Source organism: Rosa rugosa, chromosome 4 (assembly GCF_958449725.1).
Source record: "Rosa rugosa chromosome 4, drRosRugo1.1, whole genome shotgun sequence".
Taxonomy (NCBI): domain Eukaryota; kingdom Viridiplantae; phylum Streptophyta; class Magnoliopsida; order Rosales; family Rosaceae; genus Rosa; species Rosa rugosa.
This window is the reverse complement of record NC_084823.1, coordinates 22,291,591-22,310,905: the sequence shown is the minus strand read 5'-3', so window position 1 is coordinate 22,310,905 and position 19,315 is coordinate 22,291,591. Positions and strand designations below refer to the sequence as shown.

At 38.9% G+C, this 19,315-nt stretch overlaps 1 protein-coding gene and 1 long non-coding RNA gene across 2 annotated transcripts; both read right to left on the bottom strand.

Moving 5' to 3' along the window:
* Window positions 1-4,842: 4,842 nt before the first annotated feature.
* On the bottom strand, window positions 4,843-5,884 carry LOC133742380 (uncharacterized). Its single transcript, XR_009862535.1, has 3 exons — window positions 5,824-5,884; window positions 5,651-5,739; window positions 4,843-5,562 (listed from the first exon to the last, which is right to left on the bottom strand). It is a non-coding gene; the product is annotated as an uncharacterized LOC133742380 (long non-coding RNA).
* A 9,073-nt stretch (window positions 5,885-14,957) lies between these two features.
* LOC133746434 (immune-associated nucleotide-binding protein 9-like) lies at window positions 14,958-18,457 on the bottom strand. Its single transcript, XM_062174622.1, has 6 exons — window positions 18,355-18,457; window positions 17,669-17,915; window positions 17,241-17,518; window positions 16,429-16,593; window positions 16,196-16,327; window positions 14,958-15,443 (listed from the first exon to the last, which is right to left on the bottom strand). The coding sequence occupies exons 2-6, from the start codon at window positions 17,895-17,897 to the stop codon at window positions 15,219-15,221; spliced, it is 1,029 nt and encodes a 342-aa protein (XP_062030606.1). The 5' UTR covers window positions 17,898-17,915; window positions 18,355-18,457; the 3' UTR covers window positions 14,958-15,218.
* Between the last annotated feature and the right edge of the window lie 858 nt (window positions 18,458-19,315).

Genomic DNA, 19,315 nt, shown 5'->3' with positions numbered 1-19,315 from the left:
TTTTAATTATGACCCGCCAACCTTTAAATTTTGGTTCCGCCCCTGAAATTATGTATATAGTTTTATAATTAAAGATTATTATCTCTTTATGATATTTTGATGCCCAATACCATTTGGTCTATTGGCATAAGTGCTTACTTTTTTTTTTTTTTTTTTTTTTTTTTTTTTGCTACAAGGGACCCTAAAAAGGCCCAGCAAAAGCACAAAGCAAAACAAACTAATCTATTGGCCTAACATTAGGCCTAGCAGAAGATCTTCTAACTTTAAAGGTTTCCTAAATGTCTTCAAGAAAGGCACTAGCAACATGAATATGAGGAAGGTCAAAAACCACCGAACCATACTCATGATTAATGCTATTTTTTTTTCCCCAAATATTAGATTTCCTGTAGATATGCTTCAATGTAAGAGGAATAAGTGGTTACTTATTAATTGCTTATTGACGTTTTTACTCAAATAAAAAAAAAAAAAAAGTTATATGTTTGAAACGATATTTTAGAGAGAATTTCTGTGTGTTCTCATTGATAATAAAAGCCTCCTTATATAAAGGATTGCAATGCATAGAATCTGAATTGTACAAAGAAAGGTAATCATACATTGAATGGATATCTCTAAGATTCTCCGAGATTATCTCTAATTAAAATCCTACTACCACTAGGTCAAGTAACCTAGAGTTTGGGCCAAACACAATCTGGATTTACTTAAACACTTCCCCTTGTGTCGCCCAAACGCGGTGCTTCTCTCGTTGCCTAGTCAAAAACCTTGTCGAGTAACAAAAACCCTGTAGGACAAAAATAACCTCTGTCGAAGGGGAAAAAGAGCACAACACACCCTTCACGTTTCGAGATCAACATATAGACATCTCCCCCTGATGTCTGCATCTCCCTTTGATGACTATGATTATGGGAGTTCAAATAACTTCCGCAAGCCAATGCTTGCAACATGCTTCTCAAACATGGATTTGGGCAATGACTTAGTGAACAAGTCTGCCACATTGTCCTCAGATCGAACCTGGTTCACTTTGATCTTGAGGAGCTTCTATTGTTGCTGATTGTAGAAGAACTTAGGCGATATGTGCTTGGTGTTGTCGCCTTTGATGTAGCCTTGCTTCAATTGCTCAATGCAAGCAGCATTATCCTCATAAATGCTAGTAGGCTCATTTGTGGTGGATTCCAAACCACAATTACTTCGAACATGCGTAACTATGGATCTAATCCATATACATTCACGAACTGCTTCGTGAAGAGCAATAATCTCTGCATGGTTTGAAGAAGTAGCGACTAAGGTCTGTTTAGTAGACCTCCAAGATATCGCGGTCTTACCCATGGTGAATACATAACCAGTTTGGGAATGACCTTTGTACTGGTCAGAGAAGTACCCAGCATCAACAAAACCTTCCAAAACACTCATGTCGTTTTGGGATGGGGAGAGAGAACGCAAACCACTATTGGTGGCATTCTTAACATATGATAGGTCTGAATCCATCGTCCCTTTGTAGGGATAGAACAAGCCTATATCAATCGTACCACTTAAGTATCGAAAGATATCTTTAACACCAGTCCAATGGCGTCATGTTGCCTCAAAGCTATATCTAGCTAACAAGTTCACGGCAAATGAGATGTCCGGTCTTGTGCATTGTGCTAATTACAATAATGCGCCTATTGCACATAGGTAGGGAACTTCTGCCTCTAGTACTTCTTCATCGTGTTCTTTTGGACGGAATGGATCCTTATTTGGATCAAGACTACGGACGACCATTTGGATGCTTGAAGGCTTAACTTTGTCAGTATTGAAACGCCTAAGCATCTTTTGGGTATAAGCTGATTGATGAATTATAATACCATCTTCACGGTGCTCAAGTTCCAAACCGAGGTAAAACCGTGTTTTCCCAAGATCTTTCATCTCAAACTCGGATTTCAAGTGTTCGGCGGTTTCCCTCAACTCTTTAAGGGTGCCAATTATGTTCATGTCATCGACATAAACCGCTACTATTGCAAATCTGGAACTTGTTCTTTTTATGAACACACATGGGCATAGTTCATTGTTAACATATCCCTTCCCAATCAAGTAGTCACTTAGGCGGTTATACCACATCCGTCCGGATTGCTTCAATCCATATAGTGAGCATTTCAATCTTATTGCAAACGCGCTCCGTGGTTTAGAGCCACTCGATTTGGGTAACTGAAGTCCATCTGGGACCTTCATGTATATCTCTGTATCTAGATCCCCATACAGATACGCGGTAACCACATCCATAAGCTGCATGTTCAGTTTTTCAGAAACTACCAAACTAACAAGGTAGCAGAACGTAATGACGTCTATTACAGGAGAATAGGTCTCCTCGTAGTCGATTCCAGGGCGTTGTGAGAAGTCTTACGCCACAAGGCGAGCTTTGTACCTTACAATCTCGTTTCTCTCATTACGCTTTCTAATGAATACCCATTTATGACCAACTGGTTTGGTGTTGGGTGGTATTGACACAACTGGCCCGAATACCTTTCTCTTCGCTAGAGAATCAAGTTCTGCCTGGATCACATCTTTCCATTTTGGCCAATCAGCTCTACGTTGACATTCATCAACGAAGCGTGGTTTGATGTCATCGGTCTCAATAATCTCACGCACTACTGAATACGCGAATACATCATCAATGATGATGGAGTTTCTTTCCCACATCCCACGTACACTAGTGTAATTTACAGAGTCTCTACGTTCTCAGGGATAGGTTCTAACATTGAGGCATCCCCCAAAGAAGTCTCTTGGACATAACCATAATCCAGAACATTCTCATGGGACGGATTTTGAGTATCAATGATCAAATGATTTGTTTGTGCCTCATTCGCTCTCTTTCTAGGGCAAGTATCCTTCGAACCAATCGATCTACCGCGCTTCCTCGCGGGACTTGCGGCCATAGACACCACATCACTGCTAATCTGGGCAGTGGCGCCATCTCCTGGTGTCACAGGAGTGGCGTTACGTCCATTATTAGGGACGTCAATCCTTGTAGCATGTTTGCAGCAGGTATATGTGATCTCGTCACTTTAGCAACATCAGAAAATGTATCAGGTAGAGTGTCTGCTACGTTCTGGAGCACGATAATTCGTCGTACTTCAAGTTCGGATTGTGCTGTACGGGGATCGAGATGAGACATAGTGGGGACAGACCATGACAATTTCCGTCGTTCCTGTTGAACATTTGTGTTCGTATCTCCCCCTAATGATGGGAAGACTGTCTCATCAAAGTGACAATCTGCAAATATAGCGGTAAAGAGATCGCCTGTCAAGGGTTCAAGGTAGTCGACGATAGTTGGAGATTCATATCCAACATAGATGCCTATTCGTCTCTGTGGACCCATCTTAGTACGCTGTGGCGGCGTAATAGGCACATAATGGCACACCCAAAAATGCGTAAGTGCGAGATATCAGGTTCGTACCCAGTCACTAGCTGTAACGCAGAATAAGGTTGGTGGCAGTGGGTCGTAGACGAATTAGCGTTGTTGTATGCAATATTGCATATCCCCAAGCGGAAACAGGGAGATTGGTGCGCATAACCAATGTCCGTGCTATCATTTGTAGTCGTTTGATAACGGCTGCCGCGAGACCATTTTGGGTATGAACATGGGGAACTGGATGCTCTACATCAATCCCCAGTGACATGCAATAGTCATCAAATGTTTTCGATGTAAACTCCCCATCATTATCAAGTCGAATTGACTTAATTGGGTGGTCTGGGTAGTGAGCCGGTAAACAGATAATCTAGGCTAGGAGTTTAGCATAAGCAGCATTTCAAGTGGACAACAGTGTGACATGTGACCAGTGCGTCGACGCATCAACCAATACCATAAACTATTTAAAAAGTCCGCATGATGGTTGAATTGGTCCACAGAGATCCCCTTGGATTCTCTGTAAGAACGAAATGAGTATTTTGGGATCCTTTGCGTAGGACGGTCTCGGTCCTAATTTCCCTAAGGAACAGACTTTGCAAAATGAGGGAGGGGCCTTAGAAGCAACCATTGAGGATTTTGGTTGGTTCTGAGCGTCTGAAGCGCTATTAGAGCAAAATTTGTGACTACATCACCCATCATGGCGTTGGAACCATGGGAAGTGGCACCCATAGCGCCATTGCCATGGGTGACGCCATTTTTGGCGTTGTCAAGGGGGACATGGACGGCCCTAGGCTGGCGGTGGACGACGGCGACGCCAGAGGCAGCTGCGGCGGCGGTCATACTAAGTCTTGGAATCAATCTTTGATTCTTGCTTCATTTCGCTCGAAAGAATGGATGTTGGTGTGAAGTTTTTAGTATGTGGATCATCATGTCATGACCAGGATGTCCTAGTCGGTCATGCCAAAGCCAAAATGTGTCGGAATCCAAGAGATCTTCTCTTATTACATTTTTGGATTCAATAGGTCGAATGGTAGTGACATAAAGTCCACTAGATTGACACATAAGCTTCTCTAAGATGCGCTTTCGTCCGCAATCATTAGAGGTAATACAAAGGAACTCTTTTCCATTCTCAATATGTGTTTCTGCATGGAATCCGTTGGCTCGAATATCTTTAAAGCTCAATAAGGTTTTATTTGCCTTAGGAGCGTAGAGAGCTTCTGCGACATTAATCAAGGTGCCATTTGGCAAAAGAAATTGGGTCATTCCATGTCCTTGAACTAATCGTGATAGCCCAGCCATCGTAGTCACAGAGGAATATGTGGGCAACATCTCCAAGAATAATTGCCTATGGCGAAGAATGGTGTGCGTAGTCGCACTATCTGCAAGACATTGCAGTTCTCCAGAATCCATTCCTAAAATAAAAACCTCGTAATTAAAAAGAAGTCATAAAGAAAAGAACTCAACTTTTATTAATAAGCCAACGAAATTACATCATTGTCTCTTTCACTAGAGAGAATCTAATCCAAAAACTAGCTAATGCGGTCTAACTTCTTTCAGTAGCTCCAAAGCAAATGTGACCAGGTGAGTAGAGAGATGTCGGTGGAGCAAGGCTCGCTTAAGTACCACTTTTCCCTCTCATAGGCTGCTATCTTTTCACTTATCTCAGCCGCTATCTTTTTCCTCTCTTTGCCCACTATCTTTTCCCTCTCTGTAGCATATATCTTCTCCCCCAACTCATCTTCCAACTTCTGTTTCTCTTCTTCAAGTATCTTCCTCACACTTTGTCTTATTGACTCATTAACGCTCTCATTTCTGCGTTTTGGGAAGTGGAAGTATATGTTTGGGTTACAAACATAACCCCCTACGCCTCTAACTTTGCCCGTGTGCTCTGGAGTCCCCAAAGCTAATATCAGCACATCGTTACTTCCATTTACGATCAGTTCGCCATCCCATTCCTTACGTTTCAGTGTCTCCTACCATATGCAATATAGGTTTCAGGTTAAATTTAAGAAATTCAATAATGACACCAAACTAGAATAGCAAAATGAAACAAGTATAAGGTACATACAATTTTTTTCAGCAGTATCTTTAATAGCATCATGTTTAAAAGTTCCTCATTTGGTTTGGCGTCCTTTGACCCAAAGCGTTGCTCTATCGATTTCCTCCTCCGGCACAATTTTAGACTATATATCAAAAAAGCTCTATCAATTTTACATTAAAATGATATATGATGTAGCCTTACAATTAAAAATATCCGACACTTGTACTAACCATCTCTTCTCTCAATCCCACGTATCCCTTATGCAACATATGGTGATCATACACATTTTTGCGATTGCCTTTTCTTCTTCATGCATTTTCTGCATTTCATTTACATAAATAAGCACACATCAATACAATCAGTCTTTCTAAATTGTAGTTAAAAATCCGATCAGGAAACTTACCATAAATGAATCGCTTGTCCTTTTCTTTACAAAGGCATTCCAATCATCAACAGTATAAACCGCAGTATAAACCTATCTGCGGGAAATTGTAAAGATTCAGGAGCTAGCATCCAAATATGGAAACACATACAATGCTGTGAGTCTCGACTGAAGACCATATTCTTGCATTTAGGTCCCAATACGAATGACAAAGCATCAGTGGCATAAATAATATTAGAACATGCTTGTAACATGAAAAACTCACTAATAATTAATCAACACTTACCAGAACAGTCTCCCAAAGATTTTTTTTTTTTTTTTGTCTTGGATACACCTAGGTTAAGATGCTATTGAAATTGGGATATTGGTTCTTGCCAAAACACCGATGTAGGATTGCAATGCATCTGCATTATTCCCTATTGGATCCCCATTCTTATCAAAGTCGACTATAAGTCTCTTCTTTAGAATCATGCTCGTTGTCATCTTTGACATTGTAATGCGGTGACGCTTGAGCAGCTTAAGCCCTCCAGTACATCCATCATCCTCCTCATGCGTCTTCTTCTTCCCGTGCTTCTTTTACTTACTTGCAGCAGATTTATTTGAAACAGATTCCCTATCCTTGGTCTTTGAAGACTTTGACTTCCTTACTTTATGTGATTTTGAAGTCTTCTTTGTTGGTGTTGAGACAACCTTTGAATGCACCATTATCTATACCAAGCAAAAAACATTAAGTTGTAACTATAGTACATATACATTGCACAACATATATATAACAAATTCTTATCAACAACCCATTTTATATGCTACCACAAAGTTGAAGCATTCAATAAAATATCTTATCAACCCCATTAAATTAAGCAAGTTTAGAGAATCAATTGTAAAGTTGAATTGACTAATCTTATTTTGCAATTAAAATTATCCAGCAGCTTTTTGAGCTCTCTTTCTCTCTCACCCTTGCAATCACCACAAGTTTCCTGTCAAAATGTAACAAAAGAGGTACTTTAGTACAAAAGTTAAGCAAAACGGACGCTTACCTACTAAGCATTTAAATAAACCAGACTTATTGGACTGGAAGACAGTAATGACACTCATAGATCAACAAAATCTCTAAACTTCTCGAGCTTACTTATAATGAGATCATTACTTAGTAAGAGCAGTATGCAAACCTAATGCAAATCACTATAAAATTGAACCTATGTCAAGATTTGATAAGCAATTTCTACCAGTAAGTGCAATGAATACATAGGGTTGATGAATCCTCATCAACTTCTCATTGTTCAATCATTAACCAACCAAATGAAAATAGAACATCACGATCAATAAAGTTACCGTGTTTAATCCCAAGCCCAAGGTATCAATACTCCATCTAAGCCTCCAACTCTTGTTGCATCTGAGAAAACGTACAAATAGAACAACAATCAAGTATCTTAGTTAGAATTTCAAATAACAGATCAAAACGACACCTAAAGATGAACTACATGTGTTCTGAACAATGTTACTAAATTCCCCATTATCATTCAATCCAAATTAATAAAGCAACAAATATCAACTCATCTAGACCATAACATGCTCATTAAGTTGCTAAATTAATCTCCAACCTCCAATAATAGACCCATTCTACACTACTACAATCAATGAGATCTTTGAGGCTTAAATTAATCATCCATTAAAATTCTCCAAATGGCTCATTACATCTTACTAATGGAAACTTCGTGTTTTACTTCAGGTTGCCCAACAGAGAAACAAATACGTTGATAGCTAAATTTATAAGCTATTGATTTTCCTTCTTCACACTTAAGATTGTCAATTGTAGCAAGGGTAAACAAGGGTCTTTCCCGCAGAAGACTATGGTTCTAACTACTGAAAACAATGTCACAAAAGTGACCACTGTTTCTAACGAACAGCAGTCAATAATCTAATTAGAAACCTAATCAAAACTACTCAGAAAATTACAAAAATTTACAAATATGTACTAGACACACAGGGCGTCCAGTACACAAAATTTGGTGATTTTTGGAACTGATTTACTATTCTAAACAAATACGAAAATATAAAGAACAGAAGCTGAAAATAACAAAACCTGATTTGATTTTTGAAAACAATGAGAATAAAGCTAGCTAGGGAAGATACATCCACCCCCGACAATCACACACAAGATAATTGTTCAATCTTAATTCAATTAATCTAGATGAAGATGCTCAGGTTGGCTCAGTACGCTTGAACACAACCTTTCTTACTTCGTACGCTAGGCAGGAAGTGCTCTACACCTAGACTATTCCCAAGCAATGCAACCTAAAGGTACGCTTATTAGATTAAACATGCAGAGATCATTAAGGTCTAAAAGAGTTTGAGACATCACTAGGCATCACAATACACTTAGCGCCTTGCTAAACCTAGGACTTTGTTTACTTGATAGTGAAAACTAACAATTGCTTCTCTAGAAGGTTTGAGGAGTCCAACTATCGACACAGGCATCAAACAATCAAAGCATTAGAATCCTAACATGCACACCAAGCGTGCACTCAAAACATATACAAGTAAGCATTCATCAATGGAAAAGTAGTAAACTAATGTCTCATCTTGAATTAAAAGAAAATAAAATCAAAAGTCAAATCATCTTGTAGTTCATGTCTAGGGGCTTCAAGCAGCCCCCTAACTAATAAAAACTAGTTAAACATAGAAGAAACAAAACTAACTAAAGAAGGGGAGCAAAAGAGAGAGTGCTGCTGCAGATTGATCTTCTTTTATATGCTTAGAGGTTGCCTCCATCATTTTTGTTGTGTAGTGTTAATGTCTAAGATCTAGCGGTAGCCAAATCCTGGTTAACGCTGGTCCGATGGGCGGACCGCTACTTGTGGTATTTTCAGAGCTTCCGTTACCTGTCAAGTAAAATACAGAGGGCGTCAGAGGGAGACCGCGTTGGGCAGTCTTCTCTTCTCCGATGCCTAAGTTAGTCAATGTATTTATGTTGACAAAGTAACAGTAGGTAAGTAGTAAATGCATCATTAATGAGGAGAGAGGAGAGAACATTTTATAGGTGAGGAGGGAGCTGATCTTCTCCATGTTTTCGATGTGGGACTGATATGCTTCAGTTCCCAGCTTCTGGAGCTTCTGATGCTATCTTGGCGCGGCGCATGGAGGCGCGTCAGCGGTGATCTGAGGGTAAGCCGGGGCTCAGGCGGTAGCCTGCTTGGCTGTGTTCCCGTAGGTCACTCATTTGACAAGAGTTGGTACCGCTGGCGGTAGCATGAGCGTGGCTCATTATAGCTAATTATGCTTGCAAATGCTCATGTAAGTACATGTAGGAAATCCAAAACCTAAAAGAATTAGGGTTCACGTGCTTAGGTGGAGTTTCCCTATTGGCTCTTGAACTTGATGACTTATTCCAACCATTCACATCCTGCCATTTGTCCATATTAAGCTGAAATATGAAGCACAAACTCATCCTCGGGTTTCTCAGTGTGATTTGGGCTTCGAAACATAAATTCCCGCCCAACCTCAGATTCACGCGCAGCCTGACCTTCTTGTACTAAATCGGTCATAACGTCTTCTAGAAAAATGATATTGATGAGCTGTAAAAAGATCTGGAAACTAGACATCCAAGGCTTTCGATCAATATAAAGATCATTCTATGGATCGTTGTGAGCTGGTCTCAGTGATCTGTCGAAGTTGACTGATCTGCACAGGAAGATTTGCCGATTTTGTCTTTCAATCCCTCTTTTACTTCTTTTCTCCTTCTTTGCTCCAAGATACCTAAAAAACAAAGGGTGGTTCTAGTTAGACCTCCCTATTTGCTATTTAGACCTCTTATAATTTTTGTAAAATTTTATTTCCTATTTTACCCACTAAAAAAATAAGAAGAAGAGAAAAAATTTCCTATTCATCACAAACCAAGCTATTTGATCTTCCTCGCAATGAGACCTTAAAAAACAACAAGAATTGGTCTTTGGGCATGGATCCGGGAAGCCAAACCTCCCTTTTGAGCAGCAAAATTAGCAAAGAATTCATCAAATCATGCTTTCATATTCCATATTTTCTTCTTGCGCGTAACAAATTCTCTATTTCATTCCAATTTAGAAAAGATCATCACATCATCATCAAAACTGCACCTCCCTCCAAAAAGGTTCAATCTTTGCCTCATTAAACATTATTGATGCATCAAAAAACCAAAATAAAGATCAATTCTTTGTGCAAAGCAATCCAATTTTGGTACCTCTCGCTTTCTCAGACCCAGGAAGTACAGAGCTCACTAAACCCAATTCAATATCATGTTTTTCTCTGATTATCGTTTCAACTTATATAAAATTATAAATATGGATTTGGCAAGCCTTCAATTTGAACCTTAACCCAACCACATACTTAGCTGATAAGTCCCAATTCAATCTCAAAATCAAGAACAAGTAGTCAATGATTATGGAAGCCATTATTGTTTATATAGAGCTTGGGTGGAAAAAGAATGAAAAATAAAAATTGTTGATCAATCTCCATGGCCTTATATTAAAAGAATAGAGAACCTTAGGTGGGTTGAACAAATGAAAGAAAGAGGATTTGACTCTATTGAGGAGGACACATGATTAAAAAAGGCAGTTTTTATTAATTTTTTTTTTAATTTATAGAAGGGGTAAAATAGGAAAAAAGAATTTACAAAAATTAGAAGTGGTCCAAATAGCAAATTGAGAGGTCTGAATAGAATCTCCCAAAAACAAATAAACAACATAAATAACTAGAAAATACACTAAACTAACAAAGAAATTGTAACGTCCCGAACCCAAATTCACCCGTTTACTAGTCATTTGGACGGTAAACGACCTTTACTTTCACTTTTACTTTCGGTTTAGTACTTTTAGTGGCCCTAAAAGTCGACTTTTTGTTCGGGTCAAAATTTGAGAAAAGTTTCTTCATGAAAGTTGTAGAGGACGTTAAACCGAGCGCGTGCATATGTGGTTCGTAAAAATCGGAATTCGTATGCGAAAGTTATAAGCGAAATAGTAAAGTTACTGTTTATGGTTACTGTTCATGGTAAGTTTCTATAAATAGCTAATTTACTGTGGTAAGTTTCCATTTTGGAAACTTACCGGCTTTTCTCTCTCTTCTCCCCCGACATTTTCTTCCTCTTCGGCCCGATTTCTTCTCCCTCCGGTTTCTTCCTTCTCCGGCCGACCCACGACGGAATCCGGGCACCGGCAGGTTCGCCTCCTCCTCCTTGTCACGCCTGGGGTGGTGTTTGGCGGTGGCTCGACCGGTGGAGCTCGGAATTGAGCTGTGAAGGTTACTGTAGCCGATCGGAACTTTCATCGATTTCCGGCGATTCCGGCCGTTTCCGGCCACGAAATTGGCATCGAAGGTTCGGTTTTCATCACTGATCATTTCCCCTATGGCCTTGTGTCACGATTTGTTGTGTAGAAGTCGAATTGATGAATTGAAATTTTAGGGTTGTTGAGAAATTTCTGGGCTTGTGTTCATCGGCCGAATTGGAGCTCTTTCAGGTAAAATTGGAACTTGTTGTAGTTGAATGAATGGTTAGGTGTGTTGAGTAGATGCTACTGTCCAAATTTGGTGGCCATCGGAGGTGGTGGCCGCCGGCGCCTGGGGCCCACGCGCCGCCACTGTTGGTGGCGCGTGGAGGCGTGTTGTGCAGTGATTTAATTCCAGTTTTTAGCTCATTAAATTGTATGACTATTGTAGAGCTTATATGTGAAGTTTGGTGAATTTTGGAGGAGTTTGGAATTGTTTGTGATTTTTCGAAGTTCGGTGTTTTGTGATTGAATTGTTGGAAATCCGACCGTCGGATTTTCCTCGTTTTCGTTGTGGAATATGTTGATTGAGGAATTGGTGTTGTGGAAGAGATTTGGGTTGAATTTGAGAAGTAGTGGAGATAGGGATTTTCGGGTTTCGTTTAGGTTCGTAATTATTTATTCGAATTGTTGTTTATGGAAATGTACTTGTGTACAGGATGTTGTTGCGAGCTATGGCTAGATGAAGGAACGTGTTTGTGTGGTCGCCAATAGTACTGTGAGTGGACGTTTGTTTTTGAATATTGATGCATGCATTTATTTTTCGAATTAATGTTTTATTAATTATCATATTATTTTAGTTTCGGATATGATTTCGGTTTTGGAATATTGCTTGGATTTTCCATCATGATTTTTGGAACGTGAGTTTTATTCGCTCGGATTTGAACTTGTGATTTAAGTGATTTTCGACGAATTATTTTTCCGAGGTGATTTCCGGAAATTATTATTATATTTTATTCGTCGAATTGAGATTTCTAAGAGAGTTTTTGAAATGGGATTTCGACGGAATTTTATTTCTTGTTTATTTATCGACTTTCGGTTTTGGCATTGAGAATGCCTTGATGATGATTTCGGATTTGGTTTATGATTTCGAGATTATTTTGGCGTGCGGGGCCACGTCATTGGATTTGTACTTTCTCGTGAGAAATTGGGGAAGCCTTATTGATTTTCGAGTTTTCATATGGATTTTAACCCACCATACCTGGGTCGTTATATTTATTGCTAGCTAGCCTATTAGTACTCCTCCCTGCTTACTATGTGTTTGTGGGTGAGTAAGAGCAGAGCATGGGATGCTCCAGAGTGTGGGACACTCCGACCCGAGCCTGGGAGGCTCCCTTCTTTCGTATGGTGATAACTTCTTCCCCATACTTTTTCGTGACTTGACTAGCGGGGCTAGTCCGTTATTTTCGTAACCAGCGGGGCTGGTGTGTTTTCACAAGAATTTTGGATTTCGGTGTTATCGTAACCAGCGGGGCTGGTGTGTTTTTACGAGAATCTTGGATTTGTTGATAAATGTGTTTTTCTTAAATGTTGCATGCATCGTGTTTTTAAAAGGAATAAATGTGGGAAAGTATGAAATCATTTTTCTTTTAAATTGTTTATTTTTGTCCACTCACGCTAACGTTTTTCGTCTACTTTCCCCTGGGCCTTTCGGTTTCTATTGCCCAGTTTGCAGGCGCTATTAGTTGTGGTCGGGCGTACATGGTTCGAGGCATAGTTGGTGAATTGCTTCCGCACTTCTTTGTTTGGCTCTGATCTATCGTGGGTTACTGTTTTGGGTAGTCCACTTTAGGGATGACTCGACCAGTCCTCGGTAGAGTTATCTCTAATGTGGGCCCCGCAGGGCCACCTCGGATTTCAGGGCGAAATTCGGGGCGGGTCCTGTCAGAAAGTATAGAGATTAATGCCATTAACATCGCATAATTGTGCTCCTATCATACATCATAACAGGAAACAGTCCAGTCCTCCACAACAACAATCGGAAAAGAACTCAGAACTCAGAATGTAAGAAAATAATCCACAATATTAACAGGGTTATGATCTGTAGTAGAGCTACTGCCAGACTCCGAAGAGTTGCTATGAATTAAACAACAATATGAGCAAGCAAGTAGTATACCAAACAAACTTATGTAGTTCCATATAAACAAACCCAAACATAAATAACTGAAAATCATAGTCTGATTAGAGTTATACAAGGGTAGAATATAAACCCAAAAAACCTAAATCCTTTATGCCCAAATTGATACAAGTTCCCTGTCATATTGAGAGCTGAATATACATATATGGAAAAGGATGTTATGGTTCTTTTAAGAAGACCTTAACCTCACAAAACACATATACAGTAACTAATGTCAACCAATGCAGATTATAATGACTTAAGACAAACAAACATACAATCAGATAAACCCAAATGCATAAGAAAGAAGTAACAAACCAGCACTGCACAAAGCAATGACTCTTCTTCAGTACGGTCTACAAAGGGAAGACGTTCCAATTCTAGGGATTCGAAAAGGGGGGTTTCAGTGGAGATTGAGAAGAGGAGTGAGTGGGTTAGGGTTTGGTTCCTAATGGCCGATTCAAAGTGGGATTGGGCGAAGTCGCTCGATCACAATGGAACTTTCCATTACAAAACACAAACACAAGACAGATTTAGACACCAACGACCTAACAAAAACAAGCCCAGATATGTTACCTTATGATCAAAATTCCGTTGAGAGAGAGATGGGACGCCGCACGTGAATTTGGTCGAACAATTCGGTCTCTCCCTGCAGCTGCGTGTGACGGGAACCAGTAGTATGGGGATTCGCTTCAGTTTCCCGCTGTTGGGCTTGTGGCTCCAATTCCACCCAACACACTCGGCTGGAGAAGTCAGCTCCAAGTACTAATCGGTCTTCACTCCAATAAGCTCACCGGTTCAGTGCTTCGCTCCGACTTCTAAGTCTTCGCAGAGTTCACCAATAATGCTTCGCACCAAGGGAATCGGCTTGATCTGGAGAGGTTGAATCGGCTCGATCTCAGTTCTAACAACTTCACCTGCTCAATCCCATTCGCGGTCAACAATCTTATGTAGAAAGATGAGATTGGTTAGAGAGAAGAACGAGGGTTTGGGATAGTGAGGTTTTGGTGAGTGAGTGAGGGTTTTGGTTTTGGTCTTGGGTTTGGGTCTGTCGAGAGTGAGGCGAGTCGAGAGAGGGTTTTGGTTGGGTCTGTCAAGAGTGAGGCGCTGTAAAGCGAGGGTTTTGGTTTTGGTTATGTTTTGTTAATTTTTTTTTTTTTTTGCTTAAGTGTTAGGGTTTCAGCCGGGTTTGTAAGGCCCTATCAATTTGCTCAAGGACTCACACAATAGATTTGTGTAAACATGTGGTCTGAATGCAGCCATTTAGATTTAGGGTATGTCTCCTATTAACTTGACTTTCCTCTCTTTGGGGAGTTGGAGAAAAATGGTGGTGGAAAATCCCCTTCCTTTCTGTCAAACATATTAATCAGACCACAGTTTTATTGTTTCTCGTCATATGATTAATGCATGTTGGCGGAAAATTTGGGGTTCGCGATGGGGTTTGGCACCACAGACATGGTGGGAAACTTGCCACTCAATTTTTTTGGGGTTGTACAATTGTTATGTGCTTAAACGTCTTCTAAACTAATTCATAATTCCATATTAGACAACGGATTTTACAAAAACGAAGTACAAAAAAATAAAAATCAATCACACAACGGAAAACTATAATGCGTCGTTTGAGAGGCGTCATCTGATTCAACTTTTGTAGTAGCGAGACATTTATGCACCAACTTGAGGGGGAGTGTTGACATGAGCTGTATCATATCAATTAGTCTTTATTATGATTTATTTTGTGTATCAGTTAGCATTAATGATATAGTTGACTTAGATCAGCATTTATTACTTTTCTTTATATGTACATGGTTGTAATACTATATAAACCTCCTTAAGAGATGAATATACTTACAACATTATTCCCATACAGTTCAAGAGTTTAGATATTAATTCCAACTGTGAGCCAGCATCTTTCACATTTACACAGGATACCATAGCCATTATCAACCAGACGTCGCAACCAGTTGCCGCAAACTCCACGATGTCCTTACCACAAAGCCTATCAATCATTACATTAAAGAACACACGTCTCCGAGGCCTATGCGGTGGCCTCCGCTGTTTCCATCGCATATCCGCTTCTCTGCTAGTCGATCGTATCTAAGCCGTTGGATCTCATTCTCAGACCTTTGTTGAGCTTCTCGGAAAATCTGCAGTTCTGCTTTTAGTCGTGCAACATGTTCATCTGCTAACTTTTGTTCAAGCATCATGGTATGCACTCTCATCTTTAACTCAAGCTGCATATTTGTGATTCAGATAAAAGTATAGATGAAAGTAAATTAAAGTTCAATATTTACAAGCATATAAAAACAACTCATTAGTAGAGGCAAACACCTTGTGCTTTGATATCTATATTACCCACTCGATCTTTCCAAATCCAAAGAAAGGAAAAATGAATTGTTTTTATATGGGAGAGCACCTGAATCATAAGATTCCCAATGCAAGATTCCAAACTCGATAAATGACGAAGGTGATATGGCCACTTAACTTGTTTCATTCTACCAATAAGGATTATTTCATTCTACACATTTTATTAACTACTATCAAGTACATTAAGCTCCCCTTATATCACATTTAATGTCATTGCTATTCTGTGTATCCAGATTTCTACCCAACAGTTCAAACTTCTCCCAATCTCGTGTCTCCAAGATTGTGAGAGTTGTGGGGAGTGTTAAACCGCCTTAAATCACATTTAGTATGAATGCTGATATTGTGTTTACAGATTTCTAGTTAGCTGTTCAATTCTCTTACTCTAAATTTAGGTTTTTTAGGCTTTTACTATTCATTGTACAAACAAGACCAACAGCCAATGCGAAAAAATATACACAAATTCATTCTTTAAAAATACAAAGATCTCAGTTTAAAGGGGTTGGTCAATGGACACAGGACAGGATGCAGCAAAGTAGCACATTGTAGTTTTAACTAAGCCAACTGTTAAACATGCTGATGGAAATTATTGGATGCAAACAAAATGCAGATGAAAATATACCATCTCAGTAATTTGTTTAAGCTGCAGATCATATTGACGCCGCATTTGCTCATTCAAAAGATTTATTTCTCGTTTGGAATACCCCTTCGAAGCAACCTCTTCTTGTTGATCACGAAGTTTCATAGACGCTTTCTGTCCAGATGCAACAATGTTTTGATCATTATATTCAATACCAACATAGTAATAATCTCAAGAAACTACTATAAATAAAAGAGAAAACAACAAATATATACCTTCGCTTCAGCAAATATCTCATCTGTGTATGGCCGCCCACCATTCTGTTCTATAACCGAGTTTACAAGCGAGAGAAGCCGCTGCACTTGTTCGACCCTCTTGCTTTTATCCGTAGTCTTGTTATCAAAAAGCACACATCGATTTCCACACAGACCAAGGATTCCCTAAATTATTGTAAGAACTGATTATATGTCTAGTGCATGATAGGCTCACATCAAAGAGAGTATTGGATCAAGCAATAAAAATAAAAGCAAATTCTTACATAAAATATGTCAAAATGATCTTCCATTAATTCCATGTTACTAATAGATTTCTGTCAACTTCTAGTGATACGGCTAATTTGAACCAAGTCTACCTTATGTCACCACATATCATTAATAAAGACCAACTTTATTTCTGTGAACAACAAATGACAATGACACCGATATTTATTGTAAAGAGGGTAATACACATTTGATTTACGTGATCAACAGGGAGGAGTTCCCAAGAACTGTCTCAGTTTAGAGAGGACAAGCAATTTCACTAAGTTTAATATCATTTGGAAACAAATATGGGGAGCAAAGAAAAGAAAAAAAAATGGAGAACCAACAGGAATGCTTAAACAGAACTTCAATACTTCTAAACTCATGTCTCAACTTGACTATATTCTTTATCAAACTTATAAGTCCAAATGAAATACACGATGATGTTAACAGATACAGTTAAAAAGAATATCATATCCCGCTCATTCAGAAATGGAAACGGAAGTAGTGATATTATCATGACATTTTAAACTGGGGAAAGGAAAACAAAATTGAAGAAACAAATTTACCTTCAAAGGCTCCGGGCAATCATGGCCCAAATAATCTTCCAAAGTCTCATCATTTTCTTCCAACTCATCTCCTCCGGTAAAGACAACAATCATATAGTCAAAGATTTTACTTCCAAATAGAGCTTCCAAGCTACGGAGTGCAGACTCCTCTTCTTTTGTAAAGCGAGTTCTAATTGAGAGAACCACAAGAACAGCATGGATCCCATCCTCGGCCAATTTAATGCATTGGGCAATTTCTTTGCCAATAAAGTCAGATTTGGCAGAATTATCAAAAAGACCTGCAGCCATACCACACAAATCAAGAGAAAGAATAACCGTTGTAAAGCAGGTTCTTAAATGCAACTACTTTATATACTCGTAGTGCTACTCCTAGAGACATTTTTTTAGATACATAATTACAAAACAAATACACGTCGGCAAGACTTTACCAGGAGTGTCTATAACATTAATTTGTTGTCCATCTCCCAAGATAGCAGTCTTCAATTCAGTAGCGGTCGTGACACCACTAGAGCTACGCTTGGATATGAAGGCTTTTTTGCCAAGAATGCTGTTGCCTGTTGCACTTTTTCCATTACCAGTGCGTCCAACTAAGACCATAGTGCGAGCAACATTAGAAAAGGGAAGTCCCTGGCCAACATCAATCGAAGGTCCATCCATTATACAGAATCAGAATACCTGCAACCATATATGTTTTATATTCTGTCAATGCTTCATAAACGAGGAAAGTATTATTGCAAGTAGAAAGAGGATGCCTAGCAAGCATATAGTCTATATTATCTTTTCTCACTGCTTCATAATGACAAAAGTACGACAATAGTTGCATTACTGTATATATCTAGAATACTCATGCACACAATTGCAATGACTTAAGTTATATGAGTAAAGAAAAATTAATTTTTGATTTGAGCAAAACACACTGATTTTTAAACATGTAAGCCATATGTAGTTCTATGAGTCGGCAGCACGAATAACTGTAGACCTATCTACCAAAAAAAAAAATCAGAGAGAGAGAGAGAGAATCGTCTGATCAATGAACACCGGGCAGGCCGACAATTGAAACAAAGGAAAAAAACTGTAGTGTGAAAGAGACGGTACGATTGGAATAAAAGCATACAAGATTGTCTCGAAAGGAAGCTCAACTCAGGTAGAGGAAGAGCAAAGCCAAGAACAAAGAGACTCTCTCTCGGACAAAGAGAGAATGAGAGAAGTAATTCTTTGTTATGTCTCTCTGTGTGTGTATGAGTTGTGAATTTATATGATCCTCCTCGAGGTTTCTGCTCGTATACTCTCCTACATTGATGCTTATTTAATTTACACGGAAAGAAAGGAAAGGAAATCAATTCCTTGCTCTTCCACCCACTGCTAGGTGAAGTAGATTCAAAGGTATGTGGAACTGTAAAGGAGCCAACTAGCAAATAGTTGAGGCATCAAATTTTTCCACACTATTGTCTTCTGGGATAAAACTCAACACATTTTATCTTTCAAGGTGACTATGTGGGGACAAATTTATATAACATGTAAAGATTTAAAATTACAGGTCCTATCACATGTTACTGTAGTGATCGATGTTAATATAGATATATATGTATATATATTCATTATCATCAGAGCTCTAAAGTATAATTTTGTGGAGAAATTATTCAGACATTCACCACCATTTCAACTCAAAATAAAAAACTGTTTTGAAATTTCAAGTCAATTATATAGTAAGTTCAAAATCTAACTCCCATCTGAATCCATGATCATCACATGCCTTGTACAGGACCACTAATTAGGGTTTTCACTTTTCAGACGTCTCTTTCAGGTGCCAAGAACGAGTAAATTGACCTAATTTATATGATCACCAATATTTATATTGAAGACATGGATCTTGTACGAATGATATTGAACTTATACAGGTTTAGCTAGCTAACAATTAAGTACTATAAATGCCCCATATAGGCCTTTTTTTTTTTTTTTTTTTTTTGGGAAAAGAAAAATATAGTAAATGAAGAGGCCCGCTCACCTGCGGGACTACTTTTCAGGGATAAAAAGGGACAAAACAATATCAGCCTTATAATTTTGACACTTTAGAT